Genomic DNA, 13,520 nt, shown 5'->3' with positions numbered 1-13,520 from the left:
ATGTGCCCTTTTTGACAGCAGCTCTGGTGGGCAACCATGAAGTTGGACATAACGGACATTTGTGGCAGCATGTCCGGTCCACGCACAGTATACTGTCTCTAATCAAGCTTCTGATTGTGCCTCTGCCCAAACTACTCTCAGCCAAAGAGACAGCCAAACTCCTAAAAAGCATGTTATTTGCTCGCATGGATTTCCTAGGGACGTAGTCTCAGACCAGGGTTCTCAGTTCACGCTTCTTCTACGAGCAGTCTTCTCCAGGTTCCATCAACATACCAGCAAACAGACCAATCAGATTAATGAAGAAACAAAACTTCACTGTATATCTTCCAGAACCCTGCATCTTGTCCCAGCAGAAAGCAAGACACTTATTAACAAGTCAAGCAACTTTCAATGAGCCGACAGTTGATATTACTTTATAAAACGTTAAAGTCTAACTTTTATTCCGGGCTTATGGTCCAATAACAAAGATGAAAACAGACAAAACCATCACTACAAACCAATATTCAAATAGACTTATTAAAGTGAGCAGACGCATAAGTAATTAAAAAATGAACTGAAGTTTCAAAAATAGTAACATTCTTGCACAACATAAATGTAACTGTTACATATTATATAAAGGCTAAAATATGCACAATGTTAGAATCAATACTTTTATAATAGCACTGTGTCAAATGACAAGATGAAAAGATGTGTGAGTTGAAAGCATTATCAGTTCAATCTGCAGCTTTACTCTGCAGCTGAGCCTGCAGATTTATTGTGAGTTTCAGGTCATGTTTAGCATGTTTTATCAGGACCAATTTATTGTTTAGTTCACTCTCATTGTGTCATTTCAGCTCCAGATTTATTAAAATATTTTAGTCACCAAACCTCAACCAATTGCTAATATTTGGTGTGCCTAACTTCCAAAACTGTCTTACAATTCAGATCATGGTGAAGAAATGTCTATTTAATTTGTGTCAGTGACATAAGATGCATAACATAATCCACATTTCACACATTGCTAACATTTCAAAAGATTTAGTTCATTCTCTGTTAATACACTTTGGTCATTGTGCTTCATATTAAAACTGTAATTGGTTGAAGATCAGTGAGAAAACTAGCGGTTTATGTACTTTTATTGATCTATTAATCTCCTACATTTGACAACCTCTTCTGAGCAATAATAGAAATTGGTGCAACTGGTCCAACAGTTCTCCTCCCACAAAACTCTCTTAAGCTATAGTAGACACACATTTTCACAGCAGATCCTGCAGAAATGTTTAGCGAAACATAACAAATCTTCGAGACAAAACTTTTGCCATTAACTTTCATTCTTGCTTGAATAAAGCTTTGTACCCAAAAAAGTCACACCTAGTCAATAAATGGGCTTTTGTAACATACATGGGCCAAAGCTGAAGTCAATGGCAGGCAAAGTTATGTGTTTTTTTCTCTCACCCTCACACTCCCTTTCTCACCATCTCCACATAATTCTTTGTTTGTGTGCCAGCCTCCTCCTCTCTAAATCACTGCCTCTCACACTGTTTTAGCTCTTTTATACCCTTTAGTCCCTCTTCAAACAAAGTCATGTCAGCTTTTAGAAGAGAGTCTGATGGAGGTAGTTTATTGTGAAAGGTGGGAGCTACAGCAATGGTAGGTGCAGTGCCTACATACTGTTGTGTCATCTGATATCTCACAGGACAGAATGAATGCATGGGACTACCGAAGACGAATTAATAATTTATCACCATTATGCAACAGACTATTAGAGAGGTGTTACCATGCAAACACAAAAACAACCCTTGGTTTTACATACCAGCATAAAAATACATTAAGATGCTCCATAATTAGATAGATAGATAGATAGATAGATAGATAGATAGATAGATAGATAGATAGATAGATAGATAGATAGATAGATAGATAGGAAAGTATATAAAAGTTCCACGAAATCCACACTGGATATGTTTAAAGTGAGATATGGGCTATAAAAAAACAAAAAAGCAAATTAGGGCTGCTCCTAATTTGTATTTCTTGTCTCAGTTAATCTGCTGATTCCCGTTGTTAATCAAGCATTTACTATGTAAGATGCGAAAATCCTGTCAAATAAAATGTAACTCTAACATCTTGTTTGATTCTTCAAAAAGTCCCCCAAAAATAAATATATTTAATTTTCTTAAAAGAAATGCGGGAAATATGAACTTTTGAAATGCTTAAATCTTTACAATCTTTAATCTTCTTGTCTTGTCTCGCCCATTATTTTCCTGTTGACAAATATTTAGTTTTATTTTGTTGAAACACGTCCATAAATAACTCACAACAGTGTTGTAATTACTATAATGTTTTGCAGATTGTCATAATTATCTGATATGCTGGGAAGAATTTATTTTGGTTCGTAATTCTTGGTTCGGGTTTGCGCTCCTTCAGAAGTTCTTGTGCCTCGAGTGTTTCTGTGTGGTTCTTGCGGTGTTTATCTGAAGTGCTCACCTTGTCCAGGCAGCTGACTTTCTCCGTCGGGTAGACGATCTTCCCACAGCGGGCACACGAAGGGTTCATCCTCCAAACCTTCAGCGGCTGAAACCCACTTGTTACAAACACTTAATGTCCTGAAAGCACCCAAAGGTCCCCCGTGAGCCACCCTTCAAACTGCGCACACCGTGGACTCTGTGAAGTAACCGAGAGGCTGGCTGAGAGACAGTAGACCTGCCCCTTCGCTCCGTCCGCTCTGAAGACTGGATGCTGCGCTGGGACCGATCCCCTCTACCGACGACAGCAAGCTGGCGGGAGTTAGCGCGGCGGAAACAGGAAGTGACCGCCGAAGAAACAATAAATCATCTCTGCTTTGCGTTCCCTTCAAAGTAAAAGTGTATTCCCACACATGTTTACCTTGTCATTGGTTTAAATCTTATTTTAAAGGTTTAATGTGTAATATTTAGAGTGATCTATTAGCAGAAATTAAATATAGTATTTATAAATATGTTGTTATTAGTGTGTAATCACCATAAAATACCAACCACAGCATTTTCTTAATCTTCTTTTAAATCTGTATAGGGACTGGGTCTCCTTTCACAGAGGCATTCATGTTGCACAGCTATGCTTCTACAGTAGCCCAGAATGCACAAAGCAGACAGGGATCTTTCATCCATCCATCTATTGTCTGTACCCATTTCAAAGGCAGGGGTGCACCCTGGACAGGTCACCAATCCATCTGAGGATTTTAAGTTTTAAAGGTGATGGCCATAGTTCCCCTCCTCTGAGGATGGCATGGATGGGGCTGTGACAGTTGCCATATGCAATCTCACCACTAGATGCTGCTAAATATTTCACATTTTAGTCATAGCACTTTTAAAACAAAATTGACTGAAAAGTTACTCAGGTCCATTACTTCAGTAAAAATAAAAATAACACAGTGTAAAAGTACTCACTTAAAAATAAGAAGCTTCCTATGAAATGTTATTTAAATACAAATGTATTAGCAGCAAAAATCTATTTGAAGTACCAAAAGTAGAAGTACTTAATTGTGTGTAGTGCCAAATCACAATAAAGAGTATTTTCTGTAGTGCAACACCATAGTGTTACCAGTTACCAGGCATAAGGAGCACAACAATGGTTGGAATGACCGTTTGGGATAAGGCACAGATTTTTTGAAACTGCTGATACAGTCACCAACGTGGCAACACTTAATTTAGCTATTGCAGCAGTTCATGCTAGGTAGTGCGAGGTGCATGGACAATAAAAAACAATAATTCTTTAATCAAACAAAGGTGCAAAGCAAATGGACAAAAACAAAGTGATGTGAAAGGACAGAAACAAGGACTTAAATCTGTGCCTGGATGTAGCTACTGCCAGTTTGCACACCAAGAAATGGCAGTTGCCCAAAATATGCATGGAACATATGAACAAAATTATTCCAGAGCAGTGCTGTCCTACTCTATTGTATTGATCTTTGTCTTTGAGAAGTCACCACAATGTTACATGTGGAGTAGAGCTTATTGATTAATTACCACAAAGAAAGTCCATAGAAGCATATCACAGTAGTGAAAGTCTTTCAAGCAATAAATAGGCCTCAAATAGGCTAATAGCCAGGGACCACAAAGTTTCTTAACCTGGCCTTGTGTGTGACCCATTCTGTTCACAGCCATGCAGTTTAGTTACGACTTAGACCCAGTGTTTTCTCTTACACTGACAAACACCCACCCAGATTTAATGAACAGCAGCAGGAACACTCTGGTCATATTTCACACTTGTAGCAATGCTGCAACTTAAACAGGCCTTGTTTACTCATGTTGACATGTCTGAAACTGAGTCGTGTAAATCAGAATTATATTTATTTCTAGGGGCCCAAAATCTGTAGTGGCCCCTCAAGTCCCACCTAAGTGATCTCCTCTGTCTAAAGCAACAGGGAAGGTAAAAATGTTAATAAGCAGTTTATAAATGGACTTTAGTCCAGATGTCCAGCATCATAAGTACTGTATTATCCAGACTATAAGTCACACTTTTTTTTTTACTCCTCTGGCTTGTCCTGTGACAAAGCGATTTATATGTGTATATTTATAGTAATTTTTTCGAGTTGTCATTAGCGTTAGATGGTACTCTTGACTCAACTGAAGATAATAGGGAGGAGGACACGCTGTTTCATCTACCCCCACCATGAGGTTGGAGCAGTTGTTTAACATTACTTAACACAAATGAATGAATTTCGTAATGCACTTCTGCTTGTTGTTATGTTTAACCTAGGTTCTTCATAGGCTATTTTAGACTATAATTAGTATAATTAGAAATGTTAAGGATGGGGCTGTGCCAAGTTCACTTAGTTCAGTAACCATCCCAATACAATTAAAGAAGAACTGCAGGTCAAAATTAGTCAAGCAACAGCATTCTGAACTAACTGCAGACGAGAAAGAGCGGTACAGCATACACCAGTGCAAAGTGCATTGCAATAGTCCAATAGTCATTAAAAAAGCATGAATGATAGTTTCAAAATGACATTGAAACAGAAAGACTTGATTTTGGACTGTTGTCGTATTTGGAAAAAGCTAGATTCAACAACAGAGCTTATCTGCTGTTCAAAATTAAAATCAGGGTCCATTTTAATAACCAGGATTGTGACAACAGGTTCAATAAACTGTGCCAAAGACCCCAGGTCAACAGAAGGCGTATGGAGTGGACCACTCTACCCAAAAATCATCACTGAATTTCACTGAAATTTAAAAATTGCTTATTACTGAGGCAGTCCAAAGAAACACTTCGGATGGTTCTGGACAGTGACAAAGAGTTTACTTTCTCCTCAGAGGAAGAATGTGAGTCAGATGACGAACGTTTGCATTTTGAAGAGCGACTGGACCAAGTGGAGGATATAATTCCTGATGAGTAAGCCTGACTGAAAGGCTCATTATGCAGCTCATTATGGAGGTCTTTGTCTTCTCAGGTGAATCACATGACTATTCATGGTCAGATACACCTTCCTGCATATGCCCTTTCAAAACAAAAAGTGTCTTAGAAAATTTAAATCAGTGTATTGTTTTCTGTAAATGAGTGAACAAGATGACTTTCACATTTTGAAGCAAAAACTCTAGGCTACAAGATTCAGTTCTCAAAAGTCTTGTGAACCAATGTTCCGTATGTTTTATGGCCTTATTTCAGTGAAATACTGCACCTAGCTCTGATGTAACACAGAACTTGACACAGTCTATTATTTTTGACAGTATGTGCCTGTTTTTGTCAACCTCCTCATTATGCCTACAGATCCTAATCCTGTAACCTTCATCAAGCTGAGCAGAAATATTAATTCTCCCAAACATGGCTAGTCACAGTGCATTTTGCATGTAGATCCCAGTTTGTTCATGCTTCTAAAAAGTGCTTTAAATCACTCATACCTATCTGAATCAATGATGGGTTTTATCCTGGCGTTTGAAAAAGCAGGCAGGGAAAGCAGAATAATGCTTTAGCTTCACTACATGCAGTTAGCCAAGCCTTCTTGCTACACCTGGTCCTGGAAAATGACAGTGTATCGTCTCCCTCTGTCTTTAGACTGCTGATTCACAACAATGTCCGCCTCATCAGGTCCAGGCTCTTTCACGTAGAGCTTCTCCTGAAACGTCCTCCTCTCAAATGGCGTTGTTTTAAGTGACTTCACTGAATTATTTATTTTCTTTCTCCATTTTTTTTCCACGTATGTCCGTCTCCAACTTCCGCTCAAGTTCAAACTCTGCCGCTCCTTGTGGTGCAGGAGAGGAGCGCCCCAACATGCTCCTATCTCTTGTACTGAAGAGAAGCAACTACGCATGTACAACTTTACAAGATTCTTGCACCTCAGGGAGTAACACGTAACCAGAACCAGTAACTTTAGCCAACGTAGATGAACATAACAACTTTACTCACTATCTACATAATATTTATCTTGCTCATCTAAAAATATGTACAGTTGTGGAAAAAAAGCCTCAGACATTTAGTTGTTGTTTAGTAGTTTATTAGTTTAGTAGTTGGTGTGTATGGCAAGCCGTTTGAGCATAAATTAGATATCCTTGATATCAGATATTCATTTCACATACTAGTTCAGTCTTTGTCAGAACTAGTTTGAAGTTTGATTGCACTAGTTGGACATGTGATTGCACTAGTTGAACAAGAACCCTTAGTCACGCTTTCTCAGCAACTAGTGGCATTTCTGTCCAGCTAGTTCCAAGAAAAGCCTTACTAATGCCAGTCACTGCACTAGTAGGAACAAAGTCCCAACTAGTCAGCTTTTTGATGTACTAGTGGCCCTGTGGACGACACTAGTAAGGCTAAAAGTCCTACTAGTTAGCTAGTGTGCTGAAAGAACTGTAACAAGTTTACTAATCAAGCATGAGTTTGGCTCACTAGTGAACTAATGACCAGCATTTGTCTGCACTAGTTCACTAGTGAGAGCCTAAATCCTCACTAGTGAACTAGTGAGGGCCAACATGCACACTAGTTAACTAGTTAAGACCTCTAGGCCTTACTAGTTAACTAGTGAGGCTAAAGAATGCATACTAGTTCACTAGTGAGGTTAAAACCACTAGTGAGAGTGAGCACCATGGTGAGAGTAAAAGAGCTGTCCGAGGCCTTCAGAAAAAAAAATTGTAGTAGCCTATGAGTCTGGTAAGGGATTTAAAAATATCTCAAAAGATTTTGAAATCAGCCATTCCACTGTCCAGAAAATAGTCTAGAAGTGGAGGGCTTTAAAAACAACTGCCAACATGCCCAGGTCTGGTTGTCCCAGCAAGTTCACCACAAGAGCAGACTGCAAGATGCTAAAAGAGGTCTCCAAAAACCCTAAAATGTCATCACAGGACCTACAGCAGGCTCTGGTTACTGTTGATGTGAAAGTGCATGTCTCTACAATCAGAAAGAGACTGCACAAGTTGAACTGGCATGGGAGGTGTGCAAGGAGGAAACCTTTGCTTTCTAAGAGAAACAACAAGGCCAGACTGAAGTTTGTAAGAGGGAATGTTGACAAAGGCCAGGACTTCTGGAATAATGTTCTTTGGACAGATGAGTCCAAAAATTGAATTATTTGGACACCAGAACAGAGGACATGTTTGGCATAAACCAACTGCAGCATTCCAGGAAAAGAGCCTCATACCAACTGTGAAGCATGGAGGTGGAAGTGTCATGGTTTGGGGCTGTTTTGCTGCAGCAGGACAGCTCACCATCATAGAATCCACCATGAATTCTACTGTGTATCAGATGGTGCTTGAGGAATGTGAGACCATCTGTCAGAAAATTAAAGCTGAAGCGGAACTGGACCATGCAACATCACAATGACACAAAACATACCAGTAAATCCGCCAAGGACTGGCTGAAAACTAAGAAATGGAGAGTCCTGAAATGGCCGAGTCAAAGCCCAGATCTTAATCCCAATGAGATGCTGTGGGGTGACCTGAAATGGGCTGTACATGCAAGAAACCCCTCAAAAATCTCACAGCTGAAAGAACTCTGCATTGAGGAGTGGGGTAAACTTTCCTCAGGCCGATGTCAGAGACTGGTAGATGGCTACAAGAAGCGTCTCACTGCAGTTATTTCAGCCAAAGGGGGTAACACTAGCTGTTGGGAGGTCGGGTGTCCTATCTTTTTCCTCAGTCAGAATATGCATTTTTGTAGAATTACATTTAAAGAAGATCTTGAAAGGTCTTTTCTTCAGTTTTGTTTAGTTATATTACTTTAATCTCTCAGTATTGTTAAAATTGAGATTAAATATCCATATATCAAAAAATGTTACAAAAATACACAGGCTTTCATAGGGTGTCCTAATTTTATCACATGACTGTAAGTATATTTCAAAGTATTTTTATTTGGGGAGTGGTGAGTTGGCACGGGGTAGGGGGGATTCTACTTGACATTTAAACAACAATGACTTGCTTATATGTTGTAATTTTGAAATCATGAGAGACACAAAACTAATGGATGACCAAAACATGTTAACAGACATCCCACCCTGCAAATACTCAGGGTGGTAGCACGAACTGCCCAACTAACCATCCCCTGACTCCCTCTGTCTTTGACCTCTATCTTTATAATGTGTTTTAAGTCTGGAACCAAGCGCGCACACTCAAATTGCACATTCACCCAACTTTTAAATTGAGCTTGTGAAACCTCAAGCACGAACTGATTAGAAGTGGGTTTAAGTGGGTTATAACATCTCACTGATCTACACTGGTGCAGGAGCCCCCAAAACAAATATCCAACGTTTAAAATCTATTCAAAATTGTACATAAAGCCAATGAGCAGAGGCCAATATATGAGTGATATGGGCAAATCTGTAAGTATTGGTCAACATATGTGCTGTGACATTTTGCATAAACAGCAGTTAATCATGGCAAACTGGGGCGCAAAACATTGAACAACATCCTTTAATAATTTCTCTGCCATAATTGCAGAGAATATTGAGATAGTTAAACGTGAACTGGATGAAACAAGTCACCTCGAAATAAGATGGAGTACGAGGATTAGTGACAGAATCATTTGTTTTAAATAACATCTCGGGTTTATGACAATTTCTTAGTAATTAGACAAAGAGATTTGATTTAGCTATTTTAATAGCATGCTGGTAATCTTTCAAACAGTCCCTCAGATAACAGAGAAACATGAAGACAATCTATCTTCCATCTTCATTCAGCCTGACATCAAAATAAATGTTACCAACATTTCAGCCACAAAGCAAGCAAACATATCTCATAGGCTACTGAAAAAAAACATAGAAACAAAGGAAACTAATGTATGTGATGAACTATCAGTCATTCTGTGGGCAACAGCGTCCTCTTGTGTCCAAATGTGTAGCTGCCTTATAACAGACAACATGTCGAGTTCATGAGCTGTTTCTAATGGGAACATCAAAGAGTCAGTCACAGCAGTTTGATGTTCCACCTTCCTGTGAACCAGTAAAGAGAAACTCTTTTCTTCTCCACTGTTTGTCCTGTAACTACTGCTGTCGCATGTACTCTGTGATTCAGGTGCCTGGGGCCCATTCAGACACTGAACATCAGCGGTAACTTTGTTCTCTATGGGCCTACGCTGTGTTCCTGACAATACTCTTTTCCCTGGAGCTCTGTTTGTTCCCAAGGAAAAACACCTAAGTAACCTCATGACACTGCATTAATTAAGCATTTTAAATGTGTCCAGGTTCCCCTAGACCAGGGACATAACTTCAACGAGCTGGTTTCGCTGCAAGTGCATTGCTACAGCACATTCTTCTCTGTACAGGTAAAGGGCAGGGGTTCTGCTCCCATGTGTTTAGTGTGGACTAGGTAATATGGGCCACGTAAGACCTTCAGTAACAGGTTAGGCATTCAGGCCAGATTTGGCTGTCAGGAAAACATGTTGCCCTTCAGGAGTCGGGTATTCTGGATTCAGATTATCAGGAGTCAGATAAATGCCTTCAGGAAAATTAGGTCAGACTTTCAGGAACAGGCAAGGCATTTCCAGGTACAGGTAGGGCCACCAGGTATCAGATAATATCAAGCATCCAGGTTTGGTCAGGCATAATTCAGGTCAGAAAGTGAGTACCATCAGGTAACATTATGAGCTGGCAAAGACCTGTGGCTGCCGCTTTGCTTTTATGCAGCCAGTTACAGGTGTGGCAGATTCAGGTAATTACTGAGTCCAGGTCAGGTCCAGGTGAAACCATTTGGAATGATTAACAGGTAACAGGGGTACAGGAAATCGAGTGTCAGAATAAGAGTTCGAGGCAGGAAGTTCAGAATCCAGGACCCTAACAGTAAAGGTATTTATGGATGCCGTTTTACATAAAAAGGTTAGCATGACTATCCATAATTGCCTTTCAGATATCTAAAATTCCATTTTAACTAGTCAAAATTACAATGTGTCTAGTTATGGCAAGCAGTGTTAACATTAAATAGATTTCACTTGAATATTTACTGTAGGATTGTATTTGAGATATCTAAAATTACGCTGTGATTAGTCAAAATTATGATGTGACAAGTCACAATTATAATTAAGATATCCATCCTTCCATTATCTTTACTGCTTATTCTTATTTAGGGTCACAGGGATCTGCTGGAGCCTATCCCAGCTCTCTTTGGGTGAAAGGCAGGGGTCCACCCTGGACAGGTCCCCAGTCCATCACAGGGCCACATAGAGACAAACAACCTCACACACTCACACTCACTCCTATGGGCAATTTAGAGTCACCAATCAACCTGACATACATGTTTTTGGACTGTGGGAGGAAACCAGAGTACCTGGAGAAAACCCACACAAGCACAGGGAGAACATGCAGACTCCACACAGAGAGGCCCCTGATGGGTTTCAAACCAGGAACCTTCTTGCTGTGAGGGAACAGTGCTAACCACTCATCCACTGTGATGCCCATAATTCAAGATATCTACAACTGTTTTCAATAACAGTTTCAGATATTAACAATTACATTTTGACCAGTCACAATTCCATTTTTGATGTCTGAAATTACATCACTGACATCTGCAATGTATTGTAACTAGAAGTTGTTATTCAAGATATCTTCAATTACATTTTGACCAGTAAGAATAGGTCATTGACTTGAATGATCTACTTTAAGATATCTACAATTAAATTTTGACTATCCACAATGTGAATTTCAGATATCTCTAATTACATTTTGACTAGTTAAAAGTTGAATTACAGATATCTTTAATGGGCTTTTGACTAGTCATAATTTCAATTAAGAATATCTGTAATTTGACAAATTTAAAAGATATCTTATTTATCTTTTTGGCTAACATCTAAAGCTAATGTATTGCTAGTCACAGTTCAGTTATAGATATCTGAAATTGGAGTTCTGTGTAGTCAATTCAATTCAATTCAATTTATTTGTATTGTATAGCGCCAAATCATAATACAATCATCTCAAGGCACTTTACAAAAAACAAAAAAACCCAACAAATCCCTTATGAGCAGCACTTGGTGACAGTGGAGAGGAAAAACTCCCTTTAACGGAAGAAAAAACCTCCAGCAGAACCAGGCTCAGTTTGGGCGGCCATCTGCCTCGACCGGTTGGGGTGAGTGGATAGAGCAGAGAGAAAAGAACAGCAACAATAAACAACAAATAGACACTGCAAGTTGGTGGGGCCAGTAACTGCACATCAGCGATATACAGCTCCAGGACCAGGGACACTTGCAGAAGGTACAGAGAGAGAGAGAGAGAGGGAGGGAGCACAAACTAGGAGAGAGAGAGAGCACAAGGTTAGTGACATTCAATGGTGGAATATACATGAGGAGGGAGGAGAGAAGAGAGGGGAGGGGAAGGGAAGGTGGTGGTGGGGGTTAGGGTAGGGGAGCTCAGTGCACCGATGGTCCTCGGGCAGTCTAGGACTATGGCAGCATAACTAAGGGATGGTTCAGGGTTGCCTGAAGCCAGCCCTAACTATAAGCTTTGTCAAAGAGGAAGGTTTTAAGTCTAGCCTTAAGAATACAGAGCGTGTCTGCCTCCTGAACCCAGACTGGGAGCTGGTTCCACAGGAGAGGTGCTTGATAGCTAAAGTAAAGTGACTTGTGTAGCCAAATATGGTCACCGATACTGGGAATTTATGCTCTGCATTTAACCCATCCCAAAGTGGGTATCCACCAACCATCCAGTATCCAGTAAATGCACTGAAAGTTGCTTGTTTGAGTCTCAGGACAAGCAGGAATTGTCGGTGGGGCAGAGTGAATAGTCAGTGCTCTCTCCACCTTCGATACCATGACTGAGATGAGACCCTTGAGCAATGCATCAAACCCCCAACTGCTCCACAGCAATGGCTGCCCACTGCTCCGGGTGTTTGTTCATGGTGTGTATGTATGCACTGCAGTGTGTGTGCACATTGGGTGGGTAATGTAATTTCCCAGTCCCATTGTGGGACTAATAAGTGTAAATACAATAACTTCTGTTCTCTCTGAATTTAAAAGTAGAAAGTTACTGGTCATCCAGGCCTTTATGTCAGTTACTCATGCTTGAAGTCTGGTTAACTGGTTTGTGTTAACAGGTTTCCTAGATAGATACAGCTGAGTGTCATCTGCTTAGCAGTGGTAATTAATGCAACCTGCTTCCTGGCCAAACAGGAGCTAACGATGAGAGTACAAGCTCTTCTATATTCTGGAAAACTATCTGGAACTTTTCCATGCTTTTTCTGAGAAAGATGGAAGATATTTTCTGGCTTATCAAACAGAAAACAGAAGGACTGAATTGAAGCAGGCAGGGATGTCATTAAAAAGGAGATTAAAAAGGAGATGAATGCAGCCCTGTAAACAAGGTGTTCTGCATTCCGATGCATTCAGCAAAATGCATGGCTACAACTGGTTTGAAAATAGCTGAGGGACTAGGGACAAAACTCACCCACTTACTGGGTGATGTTTTAAAGCCGCGTTTACCAAGAGCAGCACCCACAAGGTGGAGTCCAAATCCAGGCTGTTGCAGACAATAAGCATGTATCTATCTGATCTGTGGACTGTGTTCTGTGTTAGGAGCCAGAACCCTGACACACTAATGATGGTTGCTGGATATGATCGGTGGCTGACATTTTGGACAATGTCAGTGTTCAAATGAAAGCTAGGTTTGATCATTTTGGTGAGCCAGCTTTCCTTGTCCATTGCACAACATTTATTTGGGCAAGCTCAAACTGCAGAGCCTGTCAAAATATGCAAGGTGCTTTGACTTTGTCAGACTAAAGGTTGATCTCATCGGACTGAATGGAAATGGAAATCTCCCAGACAGCGTCTCAGCTTTCTGGCCCAGAAGGATCTAGTGCTGACTGTTCCTGAGGCCACAAAGTTAATCCAGCTGGAACTCTCTGGACCAGCTACAACGGAGTCTGTGTAAAGATCATCGTCTGCATTGGAAAGACTCAAAACATACAGTCGGAATAGACGTGATCAAGGACGACTTTCTTCACTGGCAATAGTCTCTATGGAGACAGAGAGACCTTTAAAGCTAAAAGAAGATAAGGAGGACTTTTACAAAAAAGACAGGGAGATTTGGGTCCAGAAGGAGGTGCAGGGACTTCATTTCTAAATAAGGGGAAGACCATAAAAAACGGGCTACACTTTTATTCCAA

At 40.2% G+C, this 13,520-nt stretch overlaps 1 protein-coding gene and 1 pseudogene across 1 annotated transcript in view; both read right to left on the bottom strand.

Moving 5' to 3' along the window:
* nebl (nebulette) overlaps positions 1 to 2,686 on the bottom strand; it is a 142,744-nt gene extending 140,058 nt beyond the window's left edge. Inside the window, exon 1 of the mRNA XM_026329538.1 lies at positions 2,464 to 2,686. Within this exon, the coding sequence (XP_026185323.1) occupies positions 2,464 to 2,532 (69 nt within the window). The 5' untranslated portion in view covers positions 2,533 to 2,686. The remainder of the gene's footprint in view (positions 1 to 2,463) is intronic.
* Positions 1 to 13,520, bottom strand: part of LOC113143885 (zinc finger protein 208-like) — a 905,597-nt pseudogene that overhangs the window by 557,806 nt on the left and 334,271 nt on the right.

Source organism: Mastacembelus armatus, unplaced genomic scaffold, assembly GCF_900324485.2.
Source record: "Mastacembelus armatus unplaced genomic scaffold, fMasArm1.2, whole genome shotgun sequence".
NCBI lineage: Eukaryota > Metazoa > Chordata > Actinopteri > Synbranchiformes > Mastacembelidae > Mastacembelus > Mastacembelus armatus.
This window is presented reverse-complemented; position numbering and strand designations above follow the sequence as displayed.